This window comes from Haemorhous mexicanus, chromosome 1, assembly GCF_027477595.1.
Source record: "Haemorhous mexicanus isolate bHaeMex1 chromosome 1, bHaeMex1.pri, whole genome shotgun sequence".
Taxonomy (NCBI): domain Eukaryota; kingdom Metazoa; phylum Chordata; class Aves; order Passeriformes; family Fringillidae; genus Haemorhous; species Haemorhous mexicanus.
The window spans coordinates 61,188,619-61,212,419 of record NC_082341.1 but is presented as its reverse complement, the minus strand read 5'-3'; the positions used below and the strand labels follow the sequence as shown (position 1 = coordinate 61,212,419).

General features: G+C 38.3%; 1 protein-coding gene across 1 annotated transcript in view; it reads left to right on the top strand.

The window, feature by feature from the left end:
* The window catches only part of CTDP1 (CTD phosphatase subunit 1), a 98,937-nt gene that overhangs the window by 3,556 nt on the left and 71,580 nt on the right, over positions 1-23,801 (top strand). The window contains exons 2-7 of the mRNA XM_059851185.1: positions 10,449-10,532; positions 13,742-13,835; positions 15,278-15,406; positions 16,725-16,875; positions 22,102-22,192; positions 23,305-23,471. Coding sequence (XP_059707168.1) covers positions 10,492-10,532; positions 13,742-13,835; positions 15,278-15,406; positions 16,725-16,875; positions 22,102-22,192; positions 23,305-23,471 — 673 coding nt within the window. The 5' untranslated portion in view covers positions 10,449-10,491. The remainder of the gene's footprint in view (positions 1-10,448; positions 10,533-13,741; positions 13,836-15,277; positions 15,407-16,724; positions 16,876-22,101; positions 22,193-23,304; positions 23,472-23,801) is intronic.

Below are 23,801 nucleotides of genomic sequence, written 5' to 3'. Positions count from 1 at the left end.
ACAAACTACAGGAAAACGCACCTTGCTGCTTGTTAGACACAAATGTTTTCATAATATCCTGGCAAATATTTAATGAAGCTATGAGTCTGAAAAACCCCTCAGTGCCGAACATTGAGGATTGTGGAATAATACTTAACAATCCTAACTTACTGTATCTCTTGTCTAATTACTTTTTATGCCTGAATTCATCCCATTATTTTTATAGTAAGTTTCAGCATGCATCTTTCTGGCTTCAGTCTCTTTTTTTTTTATTTTCCCCTTCTCCTTTCTGCCATGTACTGTGATACCAAGAAATATTAAAAGAAGGCTCTCTGGTTGAACTGGATAGTGAAAAAGATGCAAGTTCTAAATGAGGGCTTTTGTCTTTCATTGCCTTCTCTTTTGCCTATTCCTAGACACCTAACAAGTTGGAAGCTCACAGGATAGTTCATTGTACTGAACAGTAGAGGACGAAATTCCTTTTCTTTACATGGCCTTGTTTCGCAAAACTTGTAGGAGTTTCTTTGTCCAGGAGGATCAAGCTGCTCTGTCAGGTTTGGTTGGCAACAGCCATCAGGCTTGGAATTTACCAGTTGTGTGGTTGTAGCAGCCTTGTGTATGCAGTTTTTCTCAGTGTGGCTTTCTCAGACCATGGTTTCCTGGTTGCTTTGTGCTAATATGAGAGTTGGCTGGAAGGGATGCTCAAACTTGAGCGCCTTCAGCTTGCATTGAGTAGGGTGTTGGAAAACATGTAGTTAAAGATGGCTTGGTTTCTCATCCTTCCCACCCAATCTCCTGTAAAATGGTCCATAGTAATCAATTCCCTCTTTTTGTTCAGTTGCTTCAACAGGAGTGTGGAGTAGAGAAAGGGGGAGTAATTTATCCTTTCAGCAGTAGCCCATAGATGGGTCAGATCAAAGTGATTGTGTAAATGCCAGTAGAGTCATCAAGGCAATAAATGGCATGTTATCACAGGGGAATAACATTTTTGAGGTTGTGTATGTTCCGTTCAGCATTTTGTATGATAGTCTTTAGTAAGGTTCTTATCTTTAAAAGGTTTCTCCCAAATGAGGGAATTTTCTGCTCTCTTCATTTGTACTGTGAGTTGCTCATCTTACTTGGGCTCAAGGACTTTTTGCTGTGTGTGTGTATGGGTCAGCAGACGGAATGAGACAGCTCATGGTAGTGTTTTATGAATCCCATTGGAGAACTACAAGCAGGTTATACAGTTTTTAAAAAATGTTGGTTTGTAGATGTCTGTCCTGGAAATAGATTGTATTTTTTACCCAAACGGTAATGGATATTCTTTCTTAGTTATTGCTGTCTAGTTTCTTTAGGATATTTTTGAGCTTTACTTTAATACTAGAGTTGTTTAGAAAACCAGTCTTTTTCAAAGGCATGTTGTTTCTTCTCAGCAACTGCAACGTGATTTTCTGTAGTTTTTCTCTTCTGAGGAGAAAATGTATGGATAAAAATTTTCATGGGGGGACTGCAATGAGACCTTTAATTTTTATGTTGCTCAATACATAGATGTTTGTCCTGGGAAGGGTTGGAAAAATTTGAGGAAGGAAGAGAGCAACAAGACCTTAGCTTTGAATTGTTCTGAAAGTTTATCTTGACATACTAGCCTCAAGGTTCAGTAAAGGGCTGCCAGCCGTTAATTTTTGGGACCTCTTTTGGAAAATGATAATAGACAATTCATTGTAAGTTGTCACTTCTAAAATATTCTTGTGGTAATCTATTTTGTGTGGTTAAAAAATCAAAGGTTAAGTCTTCTGTTATATATGGATAGCTGAATTGGCAGTAGTTGCCTTTTGAAGGAAATAGGGGAGCATGAAATGACTTTCTAGAGAGCAAGTAATGCATTACAGGTTACAGTTTAAGGATCTTGATTATACATTTTATCTAAGTTTGGTTATGCTGAAGTTAGATCTATGGAATTGGAAGTAGGGGAAGGATAGAACTGTCACCAGCAGGAGAGACTGCTGGTCTTTAAAAGGCTTTGGAAGATGGAAAGGCTCCCCTGGTTTTCTTTAACACAGTGTTGCTGTATTAACGGAAATGCTTCCTTTTTGAAGACAAGAATTGGGATATTGCCAGGTCACTATTGCACTAATGTCTTTAAAAAACGACCCAAATGGCTTTTCTACAACTGTTCTAAGAAACAGTGTAGCATAAGGCAGTGCTTTAGATACAGTAGAATTGAATAATGCCTATTTGTTTGCTTTCTAGTGAAAATGGCATCTAAGACTTTGCAGTATTTGAAAAGCTGTGAAAGGCAAATGGTCTTGGTCCAGGCTTAGTGGAGTGAATGCTGTGGATTCTCATTCACAGAAGGGCCGCGGAGGGGCAAGTGGCCTTAACCAAGGAAGGCATTGCTCAAGAAGAGAACTTCATCAACTTTACAGCTATTTATCACACTTACCTTTTATAAGCTGAGCAGCTTTCTAAGCTGTTGTCCTCTGCTTTCAGAGGGTCTTGGGTTTCTGGGTTCACATGATGCTGTTGTCATATGGTTGTTGTCAAATGTGGAGCTGCTGCTCCTTGTTTGAACACTGTGGGGTAACTTAGGACAGTTTGGTTCATAGCTGCTCTTAAGGATGTTAAAAGTTGTTAATTTTTCCTATGTAACTGTGTTGATCTGGTTTAGCAGCAAGTCCCAGAGGAGAGCATGCAGGATGTAGCATCCAGCTCAGTTTGCCACAGGATCTATTAAAGGAAAGGATGGGAGGAAGCTGTTAGACTTGAGGATCATGCATTCTGCAGTAAGCCTCTTCCCATTTTATTTGCTGTTTGGAAGTAACAGGCAAAGGGACTTTGAGTGCCGAAGTGCGTGGTTTTAGTGGGAAAAGTGATAAAATCTTTGGAGACAGTGTAATATTCTGTTAATAGATGCAGTTTTCCAAGGCAGAGGGGGAGAGATCACAGGATCCTCACAGATTCTTTGCACAGGAAGAAGTGAAGCCTGTGTTTATAGCTTTGATGTCAGCTCTCTGTGTGTTTGTGCTTGAAACTCTCAGTCACCTTTCTCTGCTTTGGTGTCCAGGCTGTGTTGGTGTTCATCTGTTGCTCTTTGTCTAGATGTGAACCTACAGGTGCAGGAGGCAAACCAGATTTGTTCTGGTAATTACAGGTGATCTTGTCTGGGCGTAGGAGGAATGCAGTGGTAAGTTGGTCTGAGATAAGGGGAAATTGTGCCTTTATCTGAGAGAGAGTTGTATGCCTGAAAAAAAAACCCCTAAAATTAGACAGCAGTGGAATTAGTCCAAGACTGTTGTCTGGATTTCTGCAATTTCATCTGCAAGTACCATTCTTTAGTAACTGATGTGAATGTTCAAGTGTGGTTTGAGAAAACTGCAGGTTTAGTTTCATTGTTGTTCTGCCAATTAGAAGGCTATATGGTCACTACTCAGTCAGTTCAAATTTTTGAATAAGAGCCACATAGATTGCCAGGGTTCATCGCATAGATTTGGATTGATCCTGCTGTCAGATGGATGGTTCCTCAACTCCCAGATGGGGTTTTGCAGCAGGTATTTGAGAACTGCTGCATGACTAATACTGCAGTCAGAGAGAAGTGGTAATAGAAAAGCAAATTCATAAAGGTAATGTCACCGTTTGACAACAGTAATGGGGGGAGTGGGCTGCAGAGCTGTTTATTGCTTAAATGAATTACTGAGATATGACAGCCTGTTTTCTTCTGTGATTATTCAAAGTACTTATTGCTATAGATACAAGTTACAGAGTTACAGGCTTGCATCTTTCTACTTCTGAATTAATTCTGTGTGAACTTCATTATTTTGAAGGGATTCTGTGTAAAAGCATTGAGAACTGTATTCCTACCTTCTCCCTTTAAAAAAAAATTAGTCTTGAATTCTCACAAGTAATAATACTGCTGACTTAAAATGTTCTAAATAAAAAACACATTGTAAATAATATTTGAAAGATTTACTAGGTCTTATGTATAGATTATATGTTGTTAACTCTTAGAAGTGGCTTTTTGAAACGTGCAAGTGTTCACGGATGTCTGCATAGAAGATGAAAGAGGATTACCTCCTTGGTTGTGATGCAAACTCTTCTCCAGAAGTAAATGGAAATACTTAAAGCCTTGTAAATTGAGGAAGTAGATTTACTTCAAGCTTAAGATATTTTTTGGATTATAAATAAACCCCAGAAACTCCAGGCCTGTGTTTCTCTTGGCATTTATGACCTTAGTCTCAACCTGAATAGGTATTTTGCCTGAAAAGTAGAAGAAAAAATTCACCAACACATTAACTCCTAGTTGTGAATAGTCTGTATTCAACAGAGGAAAAATCATCTCAAGACTATTAATTTCCCCATTAGCTTTGGAGAACTGAGATGATGCCTGCAAGTGTGAACTGTGCTTTCTGTGAGCTACTGCTCACAGCAGTTGTTACCTAGTTATCTGGGCTAGGGTGTGGGGGTTTAGTTTAGGTTTTGGGGGATTTTGGGGCCTGACTTGCTTGGGTGAGGCATTTGGGGTTCATGCATATTTGAAATGCAGCTCTGTGTGTTTGCTGTCCTTGAGTGTAAGTCAAGTGGCTGCTGTAGTGGACATTTCCTCCAGCATCTTGAAGAGGCTGTAGGCCATGTGTTGCCTGGAGCAACAAGGGTCTTGTGTCTTTGTGAATCCTTGGTATTTTTAATCAAGTATTCAAGGACTCTCTCTGCTTCCTCACAGATATCAATGAGAGTCAAATATATAAATCCAGTTGTTAAATACTCTTACGTGGTGAGACTAAGGTGTTTCAGGCTTTGGAAATATCCTTGCTACAAAACTGGAGTCCTCTGTAACAAAGGCTGTAGTTTGATAAGGGGAAATTGTGCCTTTATCTGAGAGAGAGTTGTATGCCTGAAAAAATTGGTCTTAAGGGCCCTTAGTAGGGGTTCTAAATGCTGCAGACACACACACACTTGCTTATACCAGAACAAAATACTGTTCTGGTATCAGGAAACAAAAATGTCAGTGTTTCAGAAATCTGACTAATGAAACTGTAGAAGCAGGCTTTAGGTTGATTCTAACCTCATCTGACAACTGAAGGATTTTGTGCTCATATTTGTTCTAGATCAGTTGGCTGATTCAGTAATGGTTGGTATTAGTAATCATTGATCTGAAGATGTGTTCATTTGGTATTTTTACCCCTTGACAGTTTTCCCTTTGAGCGTTCTGGCAAACCAGAGCAGTGACTTCTGTTCACTTGCACACCAGCATCTCCTTTTGCTGCACTAGTACTCTTGGACATCTTCTGATGCAAAGTGGAAGGGCATATGGCATCAGTTTGAGGGCAGCAGCTTTGAGGGATCACGGTCACAACTTGGTCTGTGTGTTTCTTGTGGTATTTGAGGTCTCTCTTTATACCAAACAGACCTGAAGAAACCCAGCAATTACTTGGCTGCCAGTGCTCACATGGGATACGAGTCAGTGCAGGGCAGTACCTTCATCTTGTAAATTTGCACTATATTTTCAATGCCAGTGCATGGTACCTTGAAGCAGACTTTAAGATAATAAATAAAACTTATGTTTCCATGACTTGAAGTTGTCCAAGCTAGTCTTTACAGACAGGCAAGGTAAATGCTAACAAAGTGGCCTGGTTGCTGTGGAGAGGAAATCTGAGTTGTTCAAACTGTGTCTTGTCTTTCCCCAGTCTTGGCCTTGTTTGTGAAACATTTGCCGCTTTGATCGGTCACCCTTGCTGGACTGGTTTTACCAGCTGCTTGACTCTAAAACCAGCAGAAAACTTGGTTAGGACTGCTGAGTTCTACCTTGCAGGGTACTGAAATCGTCTTTTTTGGTAGTGCCAGAGGAGGAGGTGGGCTTTCAGAGGAAACTTGAGGGTGGGGAGTAAAGAAAGTAGGCCATTGCCTTTCTCTAGCAGCATGACATTGGAGCTGTTGCCTCTGGAAGTGAAGCCAAGCTGTAATAGGAGGCAGTGGTTAATGTACAGTCTGGTTAGACTTGTTCTGAGTAACAGAGGGAACCAGCCTCTCTATTCCTGTGTTATGCTGAGTATCCTTAAGATACAGAGCTTTACTGAAGACAACTATGAAGACATCTTGTGGCCATTGTATTCGTGTGCTGCAGCTGGCCAGCCCCTCCTGATGCAGATAATAAACTTCTTATGGAAAAAAATCTCAAGTTCTTGTTTCTGTTCTTCTCTAACTCCTCCTGCACTTGCTGCTGGAAGTGTTAGATCATGCTGAAAAAAAAAAAGGCCAACCAACAAAAGAAAATTTAAGCAATAATAAAATGTTTAGGGTAATGCTTTTTGTTTGCAGTGGGTTCCCTTGATCCTGTAAACTGGTTGCTACAACTGAGGTGTAGCACAAATAGAGGAACTCTGTTTTGGCTTTCCAATGTCAATCAGTTACCATGGACCAGTGCCCTGGTTATGATTGATACAAAGTTCTTCCGTTTGGAGTCAACTGTAATGACCAGGCCTTAGGAGTAGCATAAGCATTGACTTCCTTTGTTAATAAAAGCAAAACCTTCATGTTGGGTTTCATAAAAGCTTTCCCCCTTGTTTGTTTTTTTTTTTTTTTCTTTACCATGCTGCCTACTTAAAGCAGATATTATTAAAAGACTTGGTTTAGAAATAGGGTGTGTGTAAGTACTGGGAGAACAGTGATGAGCTTATGATCAGTTGCCTCCTGAGGCTGTTGGTAAATATCTGTTCCCATTCATGATTGTGGCCACAAAAAGTAAAATTTTACCTTAATGGCACACCTAATTTCTATGTTGTTTACAAGTACATCTGGAAGGGATGTGAGTGAGGGCCCAGAGTGCATTTCCTTATTTACTAGTTCAAGTTTCATTGTACTAAGGATACCACATGGGTAGTTCGTGGTTCTGTGGCAGTCATTTAGCTATCAGACTGGGTATTGGAATGATCTACTACCTCCATGGTTGCTCAGAAAAAAGAGTTTGCTTGTCACAGTGCAGTGGTTCTTACCCAGTTGCTTCACCCAGCTCATCTGCACAGTCGGGACAGTTTGTAAAACTAGAAAAAGATTTTGCATCTTTTGTGGCGGTTTCCTTGGAATGCTATTGTTGAAGTAGCCAATTAGCTCTGCTTATCACTGTGTGTATCCTGAAGAAGATGAAGATGCTGTTAATGTTGCTAGCAGTAAAGTGTGCGATAGTTCCTCTTCTTTGGAGGGAGTAGGAGGGGAAATCTGTTTTATCTTTGTAGTAATGGAATAGGGAAAGGCTTTGTTCTTCTGAGTGGGTTTCACTTACAACTTGGAGAAGAGAACATGCAGAAACCTGAACCTGTGTTTGGTGTATGCAGCTATTTAAAACCAGACATGCACACTTTTATTCAGCTCACTTTTGTCTGATAATTGGCTTTGATCTTGGCTATTACATTTTGAAAATCCCTCACTTCAACAGTAAAAGGAGATCTTCCAGGTGTGAAATTTAAAAAAGTCATTCTACTTGAGGTCAGTGTTTGTTCCTTTTTAGTAATTAAAACACACTTGCTTAAACTTAAATATGCCTAGGCCTTAGCTGAGTTCAGGCTTTCCTTCTGCAACACTAGGTAGTGTTGAGCTTTTTCCATGGGAGAAGTCTGCCTAAGATCCTGACAGTTGTAATTGAAACTTGACCCTTTGGTTGTATGTTGCTGAGAAGTTTATCAGGGCTCTGGAGTTCTTCCTGTGTCCTTTGGATTAAGCATCACAGAGAACAATATGACAGGGGACTTTGTATCATGTGCTTTTTGTTTTATCTCCAGCACATGTGGCCAGGAGTTCTGGTTATGTTTAGATTTGCAGGAGCAAAACTGCTATTTAGTGGTTGTGCTTGGTATGAGATAAGGTACAGAGGTGCTGGTTAGGAACAGTATCAATGAGTAATTTAGGACTCTAATTTTCATATAAAAATCATTGCTCTTGCATGTCCAATTTTCAGTCACATCTCGGTGCAGGAGTATGCCAGCTTCTCCTGTTGCATACCTGGAGTGTGAGGTTACCTTCACTGTGAAGTCGAGAATGTCTAGAGATATTGTGGCTTCTAAGCTGGCACTGAAAGGCTTTTTTTTCTTCTCAGCTATTGAAAACCAATTCATTAGGGGTATAAACTCAGACACTGTAAACTCTTAAGCGTGTTTCTGTACCTTGTACCGTGGGGCACGTTTTTTGGCCTTTTAGGTGTGTCTGTAATTTCTGATTCATACACTGAACACATGGTGAGGATGAAAAATTCTGATATGGCCATTCGTGTGCATTGGTAGCTTAAAAAGGAGCTTAGTAGTGAATCAAGGTGAAAGACAGAAAGACACAGATAGTGTCGAAGGGAGTGGGAAGAGTCAAATGAAATAATGCAAACATAGGGGGATGAGAGGAGACCAGAATTCTGTGAAATCTGTGAAATAATCATGCCGTGAATTGCCACTAGTGAAGGGCCACTAAAATACTTTGTCTTGTGCAGTTCTTTTAAAAAGCCAAGTGAATTGGCTTTGTTTTCTGTTTTTCTTTGTTTTCTGGCAATCTGTCTTCTGTGAAATACATACCATGTTTAAAAAAAAGGAGATCTAAGATGCCTGCGCAGGAAGAGGAGGTGTAATTTCCAAGCAGAAAATGACTGCCAGTGAGAAGGGCATAGATCTGCATTTTTCTAAATGGGAATACTGGTAGTATGATGGCTTGTGAAGACTTCTTTTGAAATAAACCTGACCTGAATCTAGTTCTTGCTCTCAGAGAGTAAAATAATCCTCACTGTGGGCATGAACTGCAGTTTTTTTGGAAGAGTCATCATTCTTCTGGTTGTTGAAGAACAAGGGACATGCTGCAAGTGAGCAGTTGCAGGTATTATTTTGAAACTGAATTTCTGCTTAAAATTCCCAAATGCTTAGTAGTCAGATAAATGAATGAGAGATTTGGGCATGCAAAACAGTTTTCTTCATGTTGCAGTCTGCTTATTGCAGTACAGGTTTCAAGCCACACTTCAAACACTACATTCAGTTTATGAAAGAGCTCAGATTTGGTTTGTTTTTTTTCTTTTTGGTTTGGGTTTTTTTTTTTTTTAGCTGCTTGACCTTTAAATTTTTTTTTTTTAACATTAGGGAGATGCTGTAGCTCGTTATCACAGAGTAGGTGAAATTTTGTAGTAGCTGAACTGCCGCTATCTACTTCTTAGAACTTTTTAAAAATAGGAAGTCTGAAAGATCAGTTTCTCCATCTGTAATGAAGGAAACAAGTCTCTTATAGTGACTCTTAAGTGTTTGAGAGAAAATAAATAATGATATTTTCAAGACCAGGAATTTTGATAACTGGTTGAGGACTACTTTAGTTGGACTACTCAACTGAAAAGTAGAGTTTGTCTTCTAAAGAGTTTGCAGTAGTGAATGTCACACTTCTCTGTTTCCAGGTCTAATTTCTGGTTTGGTTTAGCCATTGTTTAAAAGAAAGAATAAAATATCAGCTCCTATGTCTTTATTTTAAGATGTGGTGAGTCAAGGCTTAAGGATCAGAAATTAAAATATTTTTATGAGAAGATTGAAGTGATATATGTCTGCCATGAAAATAATAAGATTAAATTGGTATAGAACTTGTCTGCCCCTGTGTTCGGCACTGGTGAGGCTACATCTCAAATTCTGGGTTAAATTTTGGACTTCTCAGTACAGAAAGGACATTGAAGTCCTGGAGCATGTCCAGAGAAGGGCAGTGAAGCTGGTAAAGAATCTAGAGCACATGTCTGATGAGGAGCAGCTGAGGGAACTTGGGGTGTTTAGTCTGGAGAAAAGTCAGTTCAGAGGAGGACCTTATCACTGTCTCAGCTGCCTGAAAGGAGGCTGTAGCCAGATGGGAGTTGCTTTTTCCAAGGATCAAGCAATAGGAGGAGAGGAAATTACCTCAGGTTGTGCTAGGGGTGGTTTATACTGGATATGAAGAGAAATTTCTTCACAGGAAGGGTTGTCAAGCAGTGGAATGGGCTGTCCAGGGAAGGGGTCAAGACACCATCCCTGGATTAATTTAAGACCTGCAGATGTGGTGCTTAGGGACATGGTTTAGTGGTGGGCTTGGCTGTGTTAGGTTAATGGCTGGATTCAGTGATTTTAAAAGAGAACCTGAGTTGTTCTGTGATGTTGAAGTTTCTGCATTTGGCTTTCATTACTGTGTAGCTCAGTAAGGTATTAATGGGGAGTTGTATGTAAGTGAATGTAAATTTTTTCTGGACAAACAATACTTGTTCTCATTGAACTTCTTGCTAAACCATGGTTAGAAACTGACCTTAGTATATGATTCAGTGACTTCTAAAGTTGTGAAAATTAATAATTTGAAAGTATAGATGATAGTCTTTTTTGCCATGTTGTGGCAGAAGCATATATCTTAAGGCTATGACACTCAAGTCATAACCAGAATTTATTCCTTGAATTAATTCAATCTGTGGGTTACTAATCTACATGTCTGCAATCTGCCTTCTGTAAATGGAATGTCTACGTCTTTTTCAGGACTGTCTTGGTGAGACTGGAAGGTTGCAACCATCCTGTTGTTATGAAAGGCTTGTGTGCAGAATGTGGCCAGGATTTAACTCAGTAAGTATTGTCAGCTTTTTTTCCCAACTTCTCCTTGCTTCTGATTAGGATATCAAGGTCTTCCTTTTCTCATCTAATAGAGTCATAAAATATTCTGGGCTGGAAGGGACTTGGAGGTCATCTAGTTCCAACCCACTTGCTGTGAGGAGGGATATACCTTCCACTCAACAAAGTTGCTCAGGGTCCCATCTAGTCTGGCCTTTAACAGGGATGGGACCATCCACAGCTTCTCCTGTGCTTCGTCACCCTCACAGAGAACAATTTCATTCTTACAGCTAATGAAACATACCCTTTTTTGTTTAAAGCCATTCTCCCTTGTCCTGTTTCTACACATCCTTGTAAATAGTTCCTCTCCAGCAACCTTCAGGTTGCTAAAGGTTGTAAAGAGAAGGCTGCTCCGAGGTCTCCACTCACTTAGGATTTAAGAACTGTGCATGCTCTTTTTCCATTGTGGTAATGTAGGATAACTTAGGTAGAAAATATAAGGAGCATGTGTAGAGAGGTAAATTCTCAGCACACTGTTTTTCCATGTACTCACCAGAGACTGGGAGTTGTATGGTGTGTCAAGAGTGGCTTGCTTAGTAAACCTGAGAGCTTAATCTGTGCAGGTGCAAATAGCTGAGAGGTAATAGCAGTCTCATTCATATGACCTTGCTTCATTTGTACTGTGTCTGCATGGGAGCTAGCTTGTCTCCAGTGCTTTCAATTTAAGGCTTCTTAACTGTTTTCAATTTTTTGTGAAATATTATGCCGTGGAACTAAAGGAATTTAAGCCTTAGGCAAAAAAAGAAAGCAAATTCAAAAGATGATTGTATTTCTCCTTTGCTGTGTCTCATTGCTTGGAAAAGAGTATGTTTCTTTTGCGTAGCAAATTACTGATTCAACGGCTGTTCCAAAACAAGCTGTATAGATGCCTGGATTTTATAAATTACTGTTACATACTCATTTCATTTGGCTGGAAATACTTAGGTTTCATTTTAATTCATGCTCATTGTTAAGAATTATTTTGTGAACATTATCCCACAAACCAGTGCAAGTGAACTGAATATTGAGAGTGGAAGAAAAAGCCTGGTTAAGGTTTGGATATAACTTTTTATTTAGAGTTAAATATTAATATTTTGTAAACAAGTATTATTTGGCAAACCTAGCAAAGTTTAGGATAATCATGAATAGGGCTTTGTCTGTCCGGAATGAATACTTGATTTGAGGTTTGAATACAGTCACATCTAAATATTGCTCTACTGTTATCGTTTCATATAATAATCCAGACAAATTCAAGGTATCCAGCAAATTAAGTTTTATTCACTTAATACTTCTTACTATGTCTTATGTCTTTGTTTTAATTTTACACAAAATAGCTTATGGCTTGTCTGAAATACTGTGGTATGGCTGCTGAGCCTGCAGCAGAAGACAATTCAAAAGCATTGATGCTTTTCTTGCTTGGAGAAAAGCCAGTACAGTGTTCTTAGTAGTCATACAACTAATGGTCCGACAATGGTCAATAATTCTTAAAGGTTCATTTTAAATGCCATTTAGGGTTAAAGATAAATTTTTCTGAACTCTGAAGCAAAGGATGTAAGATGCTAAAATGTACAGACTTAAGACCAAATAAATAGTTTTGTATTTTTTTGTACTGGACATCAATGCTGCCATACACTATGGTATGGGGAAAGATACTTCTCTGTGGTTGTGTCTGCCTCAGCTCAGTACAGTTGATCCTGAGCAGTTTGCTTGTCACAAAGTGAAATCTGGTTTAACTCTTGTTGTAGATCTGATATTAAATCTTGTCCTTGATGGGACTGGTTCATGGGAGAATTAAAAGATGTGCATGTGTCACCTAAGTCAAAATTTATATGGCAGATTTTTTTAATTTGGGGAGCAATTAGATGTCAGAATTCACAATAAATTGATTGATGTAAGCTAGTGAAAGGGATCCTATACAGGGTTATTTTCTGAGTTTTCAAGCAATTTTGTACTTGTGTGTGCAGTCACACGCACTCTGTCTCACATACATGTATGCACACAAGGGTGGCACCTATTTTGTGTTGATATCTGTATATGCACACATCATTTTTTTCCAAAGGTATTTTTGAAGCAGCAGTCACCCGTAAGTCAGTCTGTGTGCAGAGAGTAACTTTGCCCATCCTTTGCTTATATTTTTCATATTCTGTCTTGGAAAACAAGGAGATGATTGCATGCTGAGTGATTGCAAAAAAAAAAAAAAAAAAAGAAACCGAGTAGTTTTAAATTTGAGTTGTTTAGTAGTTTTCCCTTGTTTATAGCTTGTTTTTTGATGCAAATCAATACATAGCTCTGTTTCATTTTAGTGAAAACGTGTGTTAGGAAACAATTGTATGGAAGTATAACTTTGTACAGTGACTTTTTGCACAGTTTTTTCTGGTGAACTTCTTTGATCTCAATCCATTTTGTCTAGTAACTTGCTGTCTTGGTTCAGGGCAAATTTGGGAGAGAACCCCCCAAAGGGGCTCCTCTAGGAAAGCAGATTCAATCGGCCCCTCCCCCCAACCGGTCCGGGAGAAAATGCCTCCTTGGAGAAAAGTGGAAAAACACTTTTTATTAAACAATAAAACCCCTTGCTGCTCCAAAAGAGATGACAAACCCAGAAAGTCCCCTCCCCAGGTTGCAGTTCAGCTCACTCAGTCTTTTATCAGTCCCTCCGGTGCTGGAAATGCCGTGGCCTCGGCTTGGCCCGGTACTCCTCTGGGTGTTCAGTCCAGAGCAGATTTAGACAGGTTCAAGAAAAGGGAAATTAAAAAAAAAATCTACAGTCCAGGGAACTTCTTTGCCTCAGGTAGCTAGACTAACTAAAAGCAAAAAAGAGCTCTGTCCTGCTGTCTGTGCATCTGCAGACAGCACAGTCCAGGAGCAGGAATGTGGAGGAGTGAGTGCAGTGTCTGAGAACAAACTGCGCGCTTCTTCTCTCCCTCGTTCACTCTCTGGAACAAGTCTTAAAGGTGCAAAACTTATTATTCAGCATAAACAGAACAAGATGACGGGGGATAAAAGCATCATATAGTCAACCTAGGACACTTGCATTAGCAAGAATTTGAAAAATTGTGTTAGTTAAAATAGCTCTTTTTAATCATTTTTTTGGTGGTGATTAGTTTGAGGCTACAGCTTTTAGTCTGTTTAACATTTCACTAAACTAGTATTCTCTCATGTGATGTTTCTTTTCCCTATGTGATTAGGATACGAAGCAAAAATGGAAAGCAGAATGTGCCATTATCCACAGCAACTGTATCAATGGTTCACAGTGTCCCAGAACTGAAAGTTAGCTCTGAGGTAAGTACCATCATGCTTTCTTTGTTCACACCTTTCACAGTAGCTCCACAGTTGAAAAACTTAATTACAGTAATTTTGTAAATGTTGTATATACTTGATACAGGAAGTTTGGCGTCCCTTTGAAGAGGAATTTGGGGTTGAACATTAGTGGCCCCAGGGTTTTGTGAGTTTATCTTAGCGTAGATTGATTTTTCTCATGGTTTATACTGTTGTTTCTTAGAGCTGTATACTGCAAAGATGTCAACTTGACAGCAGCCTGTAAACTTAATCGTTGAACATTTTTGTCACCAAGAGTGAACAGTTAGTGAAAAGCTTCATTAGCTGACATCTGTTCAAACCTTGCAATGTCTCTCAAACCTAGCTTTGACCTTCACCTTGAAATTGACCCGTTAGACATAGTGAAGTTAGTTTGCTGCAACTTACCTGGATGGTAAAATTATTTCATTATTTTTGGAATACTCCTAAGGTTTCCGAATCCATTAATAGTTAAAACATTCATCTGAGTTATCAAAATATGCTTGTTTATCCCTCAGTTTGTGTAGGGGGAAGGAGCATGTTTGTTTGAAAGATGAACATTCTGTTTATCTTCTTTATCAACCTGGTGTCTTTTTAGTTTTTTTATGTTACTACTTGATTTTTTTTTTTCTGGTAATTCATCAAAGAACACCAGTGAGGGGAACTGTGCAGATGTAGGCAGCTAGAGGTGTCCCCATCACAGAGGGGTGTTTCAAAGGGCAGTTTGCACTTGATCCTTGCTGCTTTGTAGTGCTCTAACTTTAAAGTTCAGCTGTCTTGAGGGTAACACTGCAACTTGCTATCAGAAGTCAGTCAAGTGAGCACAGAGCTTCACGTGGTACTTGCAAAGTTTGTAAATATGTGCAGGAGGAGTAAATAGTGACTGGATTATGAGGTCTTAATGTTAGTGCCCGTGTGGCACTGCATAATCTTAGCTTTTTATGTCTGAAGGCATACATTCTGTAGTTTGAAGTTCACAGGTATCATTTTGGTCACCAGGAGTGTCAGCTTTATACTTAGTGTGGGGTTTTCAGACATATTGTACTTAATATTGCAAAATTGCTGGACACAGCAGTGAAAAGTTCTCATGCCTACTGATGAGTTTTCCTTTATGTTCAAAGCTACTGCTATTTCCTATCAGGACACTGGGCCTTAAATCAGTGGTTACTTATTTGTTGCATTTGAAAGTTTTATCTTGAGTTTTTGAATTTTAGCAGTTAATAGTGTCACAAAGATCTGAGAGTAGACTTTGAGAGCATTTTTTTTTTTCTGTAAAAAAATTGTTCCACAGCTGCCATTGCTGTGATTATGTTGAGGCATCATTTCTTGTAGTTTGTAGCAGAAGGGCTTCTCAGGTGTACACAAAAGGTGATCAAGCTAATGTATTTCTATGCAGCTGAGCTTAGCAGTGAATGTTTCTGTTACAGCAAGCTGAACAGCTGGGAAGAGAAGATCAACAGCGACTACATCGAAATAGAAAACTGGTGCTCATGGTAGATTTGGACCAGACATTGATCCATACTACAGAGCAGCACTGCCAGCAAATGTCCAATAAGGTATCTGGGGTTACCTTTCAATCCAGTATAACAAAAGAAGTGTTTCTAACAATATTTAAATGATGGTTCTTTTACAGAACATTCTGTGGTTAGGTAAAATTGTAGTTGAAGAATAAAAGAAAATGAGAAGCAAGTCTTCTGTAATATGTTCATTTTTCTCTACATTTAAATGGACATTTTTCTTCCATTCATGCTTTCCTGCACTTCTCCTTTATAATCATTGTGAGAGATGTTTCAGGTAGCTAATTTTAATCTCTGCTTTCCTTCCTCTGCAATTCACAAGCTGAGTACTCAGTAATGTGACTACCAAGTCTGAGGCAGATACAGTGAACTACTGTTCAAAGTCCCTTTTTGAGCAATCCTGTGTGTTCCTTTGTCTATCATTCCATGAGTATGTGTAGGGATTTTTTTTAAATCTTTATTGCGGGAGTGAGGAGGGGAGAGGTTGTGTTTAATTTCTTCTTGAAACATTTGTTATTCAACTGACAAAGGGTATTGGCTTGTAATATTTCCAATTTGGAAGCTCTAAAACAAGAAACATGTTGAAATGTGTACAGTGTCTGGAGCAAGTGGCTACAAACTCAAACATCAATATAATGCAAACTCTGATTGCTTAGTTCTTTTCTTTCCTCTTGCCATTCTTGCGTGTCCAGTAGGCTAAGCATATGTTCTCAATTGCCAGGAAAAAGCAAACTAGAAATGTACATTGCAATTAAGAGGAAAGGGAACCATGAGTCTTCAACTTAAGGATTAAAAAATCTTGTGTGTCTGAAAGGCTGTGCCTCTATCAGTATAAATTCATGGTTTGGAGAAATTTTTTTTTTTAATATTGTGAGGTTTTTAACTGGGATCTTCATCTGTAAGCTTCCTTCCTGGTTTGCTCTCTGTTGCTATGTTTCCATAGGCAGACTTTGTTGGATGAAGAGAATATTTTATCTGAGCTCAATGCATAATGAAATGAGTCTGTCAGAAGTTCACTGTGAGGTATTGATTGTAGTGAGATACTGAACTTCTGTGAAATGAGCACATTGAGAAGTTTCTCAGATTGGTTTGCCATAAGTAAAGATTTGAATGAAAGCCACCTGCATCATAAATTTTTCAGCAATACCATTTCCTGCATTTGAAAGCATTATTGTTGGACTGCCTGGCACAGAGCAAAAACGTGCTTTGGATTTTATTTATTTACATAATCTTGTGGCAAAAACCCACTTTGATCTAGTAGGACCAAATAAAGTTGAAGTGAGGGAAGAGGGTAGCTCTGGAATACTGACATTTTTGTTTGCTATTTTGACAATATTCAACATGGTTTTTCTTCTAGGGAATATTTCATTTCCAGTTAGGTCGAGGTGAGCCTATGTTGCACACACGTTTGCGTCCTCATTGTAAGGAATTCCTGGAAAAAATTGCCAAGCTCTATGAATTACATGTTTTTACTTTTGGCAGCAGACTGTATGCACATACAATTGCAGGTGAGTAGTATGTTACATTTAACAATATTTACCTACCCCGCCTTCATACTCATATAACTAATTTTCTTTATGCAATCGTTTTCAAGTATTTGTTCTTTGTTTTGTGCAAAGCCACCTCCTAAACAGTCCTGTGGGTAGAATTCTTAGCTCGTTTACAAGGCAGTGCCTGTATGGCCTGTAATTTTAGAAATAATCCTTTTTTTCCCCCCATCAGATCTGCTTTGTTTCACTGATGGTTAGAGAATCAGATTGTTAACTAGTGCCTTCATATTAAGTAAGAAATTATGTTGATGGACCCTAACAATGATCCGCAACTTCACTTGTCTTACAAATCTAATGTAACTGTTCTGTAAAATTCAGCAATGTGACATCATCTCATCCTGTGAGGAACCCTGTATGGTTTCCTTTCACCAAAGGAAGTTCTGCTGCTATAAATCTGTTTACAGCAGTTCTCTTTGTGTCCTGGAGCTGAGATACCCTTACTTCATGAAAAACAGAAATCTAGCAATATTTTCACATCCTTTTCTCAAGAACTTAAAAATATTTTCTCCAAGTGAAAACTTGTATTTGAATTATAACAGTAGTAGTCTATTGTGTGGGTCACTGGCTCCAGCTGAAATGTGGTTTTCTTCGAGAAGCATAAAAGAAACCTGCCCTGGTTATGCAACTGTATGGGTCTGAATCATGTTAGCAGGGACACCATGAGTTTAGACTATCAAGATGGGGTAAAAGCCAATTTTAGTCTCCTCTGTCAGAAGAGCATTTTCTCCTCAAACTTCCCATTATCAAATCTGTTGGTCTGAGATAATAAAATTAACACTATTTTAGGTTATAACTCTGTCAAACTATCCATACTGCTGTTCCATGTCTCCTAGGTTTTTTTTAAGTTGTCTTTCACATTTTCTTTTTTTTTTTTTTTTTTTTTTGGTCATATTGTCAGGAGTGCTTTGAACAACGATGTCTCAGTAATCCCACTTCTTGGCAAGAAGGGATGATTCCAAAATAGTTAGAGAGCTAGCTATCCTAGTTAGCTCTAAAGCACTTTAGAAAAAAAATGTAATCAAACAATTCTTTATGCATGTTAAATTCCATACAAGACACTTGTAATGACAATTGTAAGAGACTTCTGCATGACAATATATAATATTTCTGTCATCAAAATGTGATGTTTATTTGTGGTCTCCAGCTAATACTCATTGAAAAGTTTAAGGCATGTCCTCTCCTGCCAATCCAAGTGAATGTTTCTGTTGCTCAGTCTTTGACCATAGTTTGAAGAATCTTCCTAAAGCTTGTCAGTCTTGCTGTTGGATTAAGTGTTGTGTACTGCTAATGCATGGACAATTCTGTGCCTTTCTGTCCTTCTTAGAATGTGTGTTTAATTTTCTGTGGCAAAAGAGGAATAGTTTTCTTAGCACTAGGTTTAAATACAAGTGAGGGGACAGTCTTCCTCACGTGGATCTGTGTGGCAAGATCTAGCCTAAGGTCAGAAGCTGTATAGCAAATGACATTCAGAGCCAGGGAGGAGTTGCAGAGGTAGTTAACTAGGATGTCTAAGTGCTTTCCATGTCTCCTCTCAATGTGTGATTTGGTCCCCTGCCCGTTTTAGTCTCTGAGGTCCAGTATGGATTACGGTGCAGTGCCTGTGCTGCCACACTGCATGGTAATCCTCACTGGGGCTCAGAGACTAAAATGGGCTGGCACTTATTGAGGTCATCATGCTCAAGCTACGCCACTGATTCCATAGAGGGAATAGCCACCAAATTAGGGTATTGCTGCTTCCTGTCACCCACAGACTTCTGGATTTCTGCCTGAAGCTGTCTAACCTCATCAAAAGCAGTCAAATTGCAAGTGAGTTATTTGTGCAGTGCTGGGGATTGTTTCAGCTGAAGTCTGTGGACAAGCGCTGGGCACAGCCTTTGGTCCATCTGTGCAGCCAGGATGCAGTACTAGGGAAATACATAGATGATACATATAGAGAACACTTGATGGCAGTATTGGTCAAATGGTTTCTCATAGAGCTGTCAGTTTGATACTTTGTTATCTCTATGTTACATAAAGAAAGAACTTGTAATAAAATGTTGGGGATATTTTTCATAAGAAAAAGGTTGTTTGCTTAAGTCCTCTGTAGACACTCTATATATCTTTGTGAATTCTGAACTCTAAGCTGCTCCTTTCGTGTCCTAGAGGGCTTTTGAAAAGAGATGACATCTTGTCAGTCCTTTTCTCTCATCTCAGCTGATTCCTGCTAGCTGTTAACTGGGATTAGATGATATTTGTAAACACCATTTATATCTGCTGAAATAATTTATATTAAACCCTTTTTTAGTTTGACATGTTTACAAAGTGCTATCTGGTAGTATGTTTATGAAGATGAGCTTTGGATTTTATTATCTAGAGCTCCCTGGAGTATTTCTCTGCTAAATAATTTTTTTGAGCAATTGTTACCTAATTTCTTTTTCTGCTTTCTATAGGAGAAGTTTGGTATATTTAAAACAGATGTCAGCTTAAAGGCTAGCTGTAAAATGCCACAGAGAATTTTAAGTTCAGAAGTTATTAAGCAACAATAAAGCAATGTGAAATCGCTCCAGATTTATGATGAAATTTAGGAAGGAGGACCAAGTTGAGAGCATTCATATGTATGGTTTGTTACAGCAAGTATATTACAGGATGTATACAGTGTGTATGTATGATCACCAGTGTCTGAAATTGTCCCAGCTTTTGAAAGATTGGGTCAACAGCTCTTTCCAGGTTGTAAAGTAGAATCTCAAGTAGAACTGAAAGTAACCTGATTCTTCAGAAATTCAATTTTAGTTTTATTTTTATAAAAGGACTTATTCAAATTCATGTTGGTTCCAGCTGTTATATAACTTCTCCTGGGAACTGCTATTTAACACAATCTTTCTCTAAGATTTGATTCATCTCCAATATGAGTTAGTTTTCAACATTGTATCTTCTGATGGTTTTAACTTAGTTTTTATTTATTTACGAATTTTATCTTTTAAGAGAGCAGACTATAGGATTTGGTAAGTCTGTGTGCAAAGAGCCAGTCTGAGATGGGAAACAAACAACTGGGGCAATAGTCTGCTACATGAGTCTACTGGATAGTCCTTCCTAATGTGGCAAAGGATAATTATAGTGTCTTCAGTTTGTTCAAGAAACTTGGGGGCATACCTAGTACAGTGTCTAATTTGTGAGACTAAATGGAAGCTCAGTTTGTCCCAGTCTGTCTTGGTCCCTATCTTAACCCACAAACCTTTCATTATATTTTGTCTCCCCTGTCCAGCTGCAGAGGAGAGTGAGGGAGTGGCTTTGGTGGGTGCAGGTGTGTTGAAGAAAACAAATTAGGAAATTAGGGAAATGTTACCTGCCCTTTCCCTGAGATGTGAAAGCATGAAATTGTTCATGTTGATGTAGTTGACTAGGGAACATATAAAAGAAACCAGTTTGACTTGGAAAGAACTTTTTTAAAAGAGACCAGTGCTGTTTTCTGTGTTGTTACTCAGGTAGCTTAACCTTGGGCTCTCCTGAGGTGGGCTTGTATCTTTGCAGATGGGTCTTTGATGAGCTCTATCCTCAGTGTATTTTTAGTTCAGATGTAAAGTATTACTGGGAAGCTTAAGAAATGCTACCTTATCTCTAATCTCTGGCAGCCAGGCTTTCTGCATTTGGACTTTTTTAGTTCAACTTCATTTTTCTTACAGTTTTAGCTTGGCAACATTGCAGATGAGTGCCTCGCTGAAGTTTTGCCATGTAATCATTGCACTTCTGTCTAATTCAGTGTAGAGAGTTCCTGTCTATTCAGACAATTAGCAGAATAGAATTTTGTTGGGGAGAACAGCAACTTGTGTGACAGCTTTTGTAGTTTGTCAAAGTATATGTGTGTACAGCAATAAATCTTTGTAGCTAATTCTCTCAATTCATTATGCCTAGGTACTGCAAGGGTCTCACTACAGGGGATGATTCTACGAGTTTGCAGCAATTCTTAAGCATAGTCGGGTGAGTTAAGGTTGAACCTCTGTCCTTAACTCAGAATTTTCTTGCTTTTATGGGTTTTAAGTTATTCCAATTACACATCAATATTAATTACATACAGGATCAATTTTCAGAAGTGATGACTGATTTTTAGGGTTTTTTTAAACTTTGTTTTTGAAGTCCCAACTTAAGGTATTCTTGGGAGCTAGACTGTTAAAAGGAGTTGAACATATGTTCTGTGCAAATCTGAGCTCCTTGAAAGAAAATTAAAGTTGGTCCATAGAGCAACTACGTAGCCATTTTGAATTCTGTTTCTGGTTATATGGCCATCATTAAAGTAAAAGACAGTAAAACTTGAAAAGATGGTTCCCAAGTAAGTATTGACTGCTTTGTATTATTCATAAAAATAATGAGAATTTGATACTAGTTTCAGTACGAATTCAGTAAAACAAAAGTACAGGTTAGCATGTAATATGCCGGTTTCTTTCTAAGCAATTATGTGGCTGTGATCTGCTCATGAAGGTGAACTTCATTACTGGAGACTAGGTTCAGAAGCATGTGCATGTGTGTTTGTACACCCAAGTCATCATTTTCCTAAATAATAGCACTTTATTGAAGATCAGCTAGCACAGCTTCTGTTTTGGTTTTGGGGTTTTTTTTGTTTGTTCATTTGCTTTTTTAAAGAGTGCAGTCAGAAAAGTTACTACAACTGGGCCTAAATTTCTAGAAGTCCTGGGATATATTCATTATGTGTAAATGTATTGAAGTAGTTGTTAGAGGTACAACTTAAAACCTACAAATGCAAGAGCTCCGGCTGGAACTGTCTCTTAACTTCCCACGGTGCCTAAATATTGCAGCACATTGCCGACTCTTGTGAGACTTCTCTGCAGTCCCTAGGCATAATGAGCTGAGGAGAGCATTTAGCTTTAAAGAACCAACTATAGAGAGATAAATGTAAGTTGCAAAAATGGTGTGTCTATCATCTGCTGTATCTCTTTCAGCCTTATTTATTTGGCTGTCACAAATTCAGTTTTGTTGCCATCTTGAAAGAAAATTAGGTGGAATTTTTAAAATTAATCTCACTGAATTAGCTACAAATACTTGATCCACTGTACTTTCTCCCATCTGATCTCATGCCTTAAAATTGTCAGTTAAGCAACTGCTGTTGCACAAATTAAAATAGCAGAAGTATATAAAATATAAGCAAGGAACAAACATCTTGAACATTAACTTTTTAATTTCTTTTTCCAAAAGGATTTTTGGACCCTGAAAAGAAGCTTTTTTCCCATCGGATATTGTCAAGGGATGAATGTATTGATCCATTTTCTAAAACTGGGAACCTTAGGTATGTACGTAGATCTTAGGCATTATACAAAACACGACAACAAATGGAGAAGATATGCTAAATAAAATTAAAATTACTCCCTCTGCATTTAATGTGTTCATATCCTTCTTTGTCTGTCTCTTAAATATCAGTACCATCTCAGTAAAACTGAGGTGTCGGGCATTGCAGCATTTCTGCTACTTAATGGGTTCTGTGGTAGCAGAACAGTAAGTGAAATGCCATGGCATCATGTTTTCAGTTACACTTCTTATTCCTGTTATAACAACCATATTTCCACTTTGTCTTGTGATCTTGTATAATGACTTTTATGTTGTGGGTTTTTTAATTAAACCAGAATTCTCAGTTGGAGTTTAATTCATAATTGAATACCTAGTATTCTGGCTTTCAAATGTGCTAAAAGCACCTTCTGTTCCTAGTGTTTCTTGAAATTAGGTCATCTAGTTCCTTGAATTCATATTCTAGTCTAAATTCACATTCTGATCTTTTTCAGAGTATTCTTTCTTTTTTCAGAGTATAAAGCCAAGATTTTTTTCTAACAGATCTGTTTAATGCAACTTTATGAAATACTAAAAGTTATTGCCCCTCCACACCTGACTGTAGCAAATGAGAGGCTTTTTTTCTTGATGTTTTTTATAGGCATTTTAAGTACTCTGTCTCTTCTTCCTCCTAGGTGATGGGTGATATTAGTAATTCTGTTTCCTTTATCTTGGATTAAATGAATCTACTCTTTGAAAACTCTTCTTGAGTCTTTTATCTGTCCATATATAGGTAGTGTATTGACCTTGTGAAAGTTGACTTTGGACTGTTGGTTGACAAAAACCAAAGAAAACTAGTCTGAAATGTTGCAATGGTTTGTTCTTACAGATGTTTCTTGTTTTCTGCTTTTAGCCTTCGGAACACAGATTTTAAAAGAGCTGTTTCCCTTTTATCCACTAACTTTAATTTGTTCAAAACTTGTGTTTTGAACTCCATAATTTTAATATTGCTGGCTTTTTGTAAGTTTCCTTTGTAAGTTCCATGCTCATAATAAACCAGGGCATCCACAGAAATTTATTCCATTGCTATATAAATTTCTAAAACTGGCTTAATTTGTCAACTTTTTTGTCTCTTAGAGATCTCTTTCCTTGTGGAGATTCCATGGTTTGCATCATTGATGATAGAGAGGATGTTTGGAAGTTTGCACCCAATTTGATAACTGTGAAGAAATATGTATACTTTCAGGGGATAGGAGATATTAATGCACCTCCTGGATCAAGAGAAATGCAAATGAAGAAGAAAGGTAATTAGATTGAAAAGTGGACAAAGTTATAAACATGGTTTAAAAACAAACATGATAGATGTAAGTCATTGAGATGGTCTTAGTAATACTGCAGTTGTGCTCAGATGGGCAATCTCAGACTATTGAAGTTGACAGTACTAATGTGAGTAGCTTGGTAATACTGGACTGTTCGGAGAGCATTCCTTCTGGCATCAACCAGAGCAGAAGTGAAGCAGTAATAAGTGTTGTGGCTGAGACCTGATGTGGAAGTACACCAAACTCTTGAAGAACATGTAGAGGGGGACTCTTTCTCCTCTCACCCCCATGTAAAACAAACTTTTTCTTCTCTAT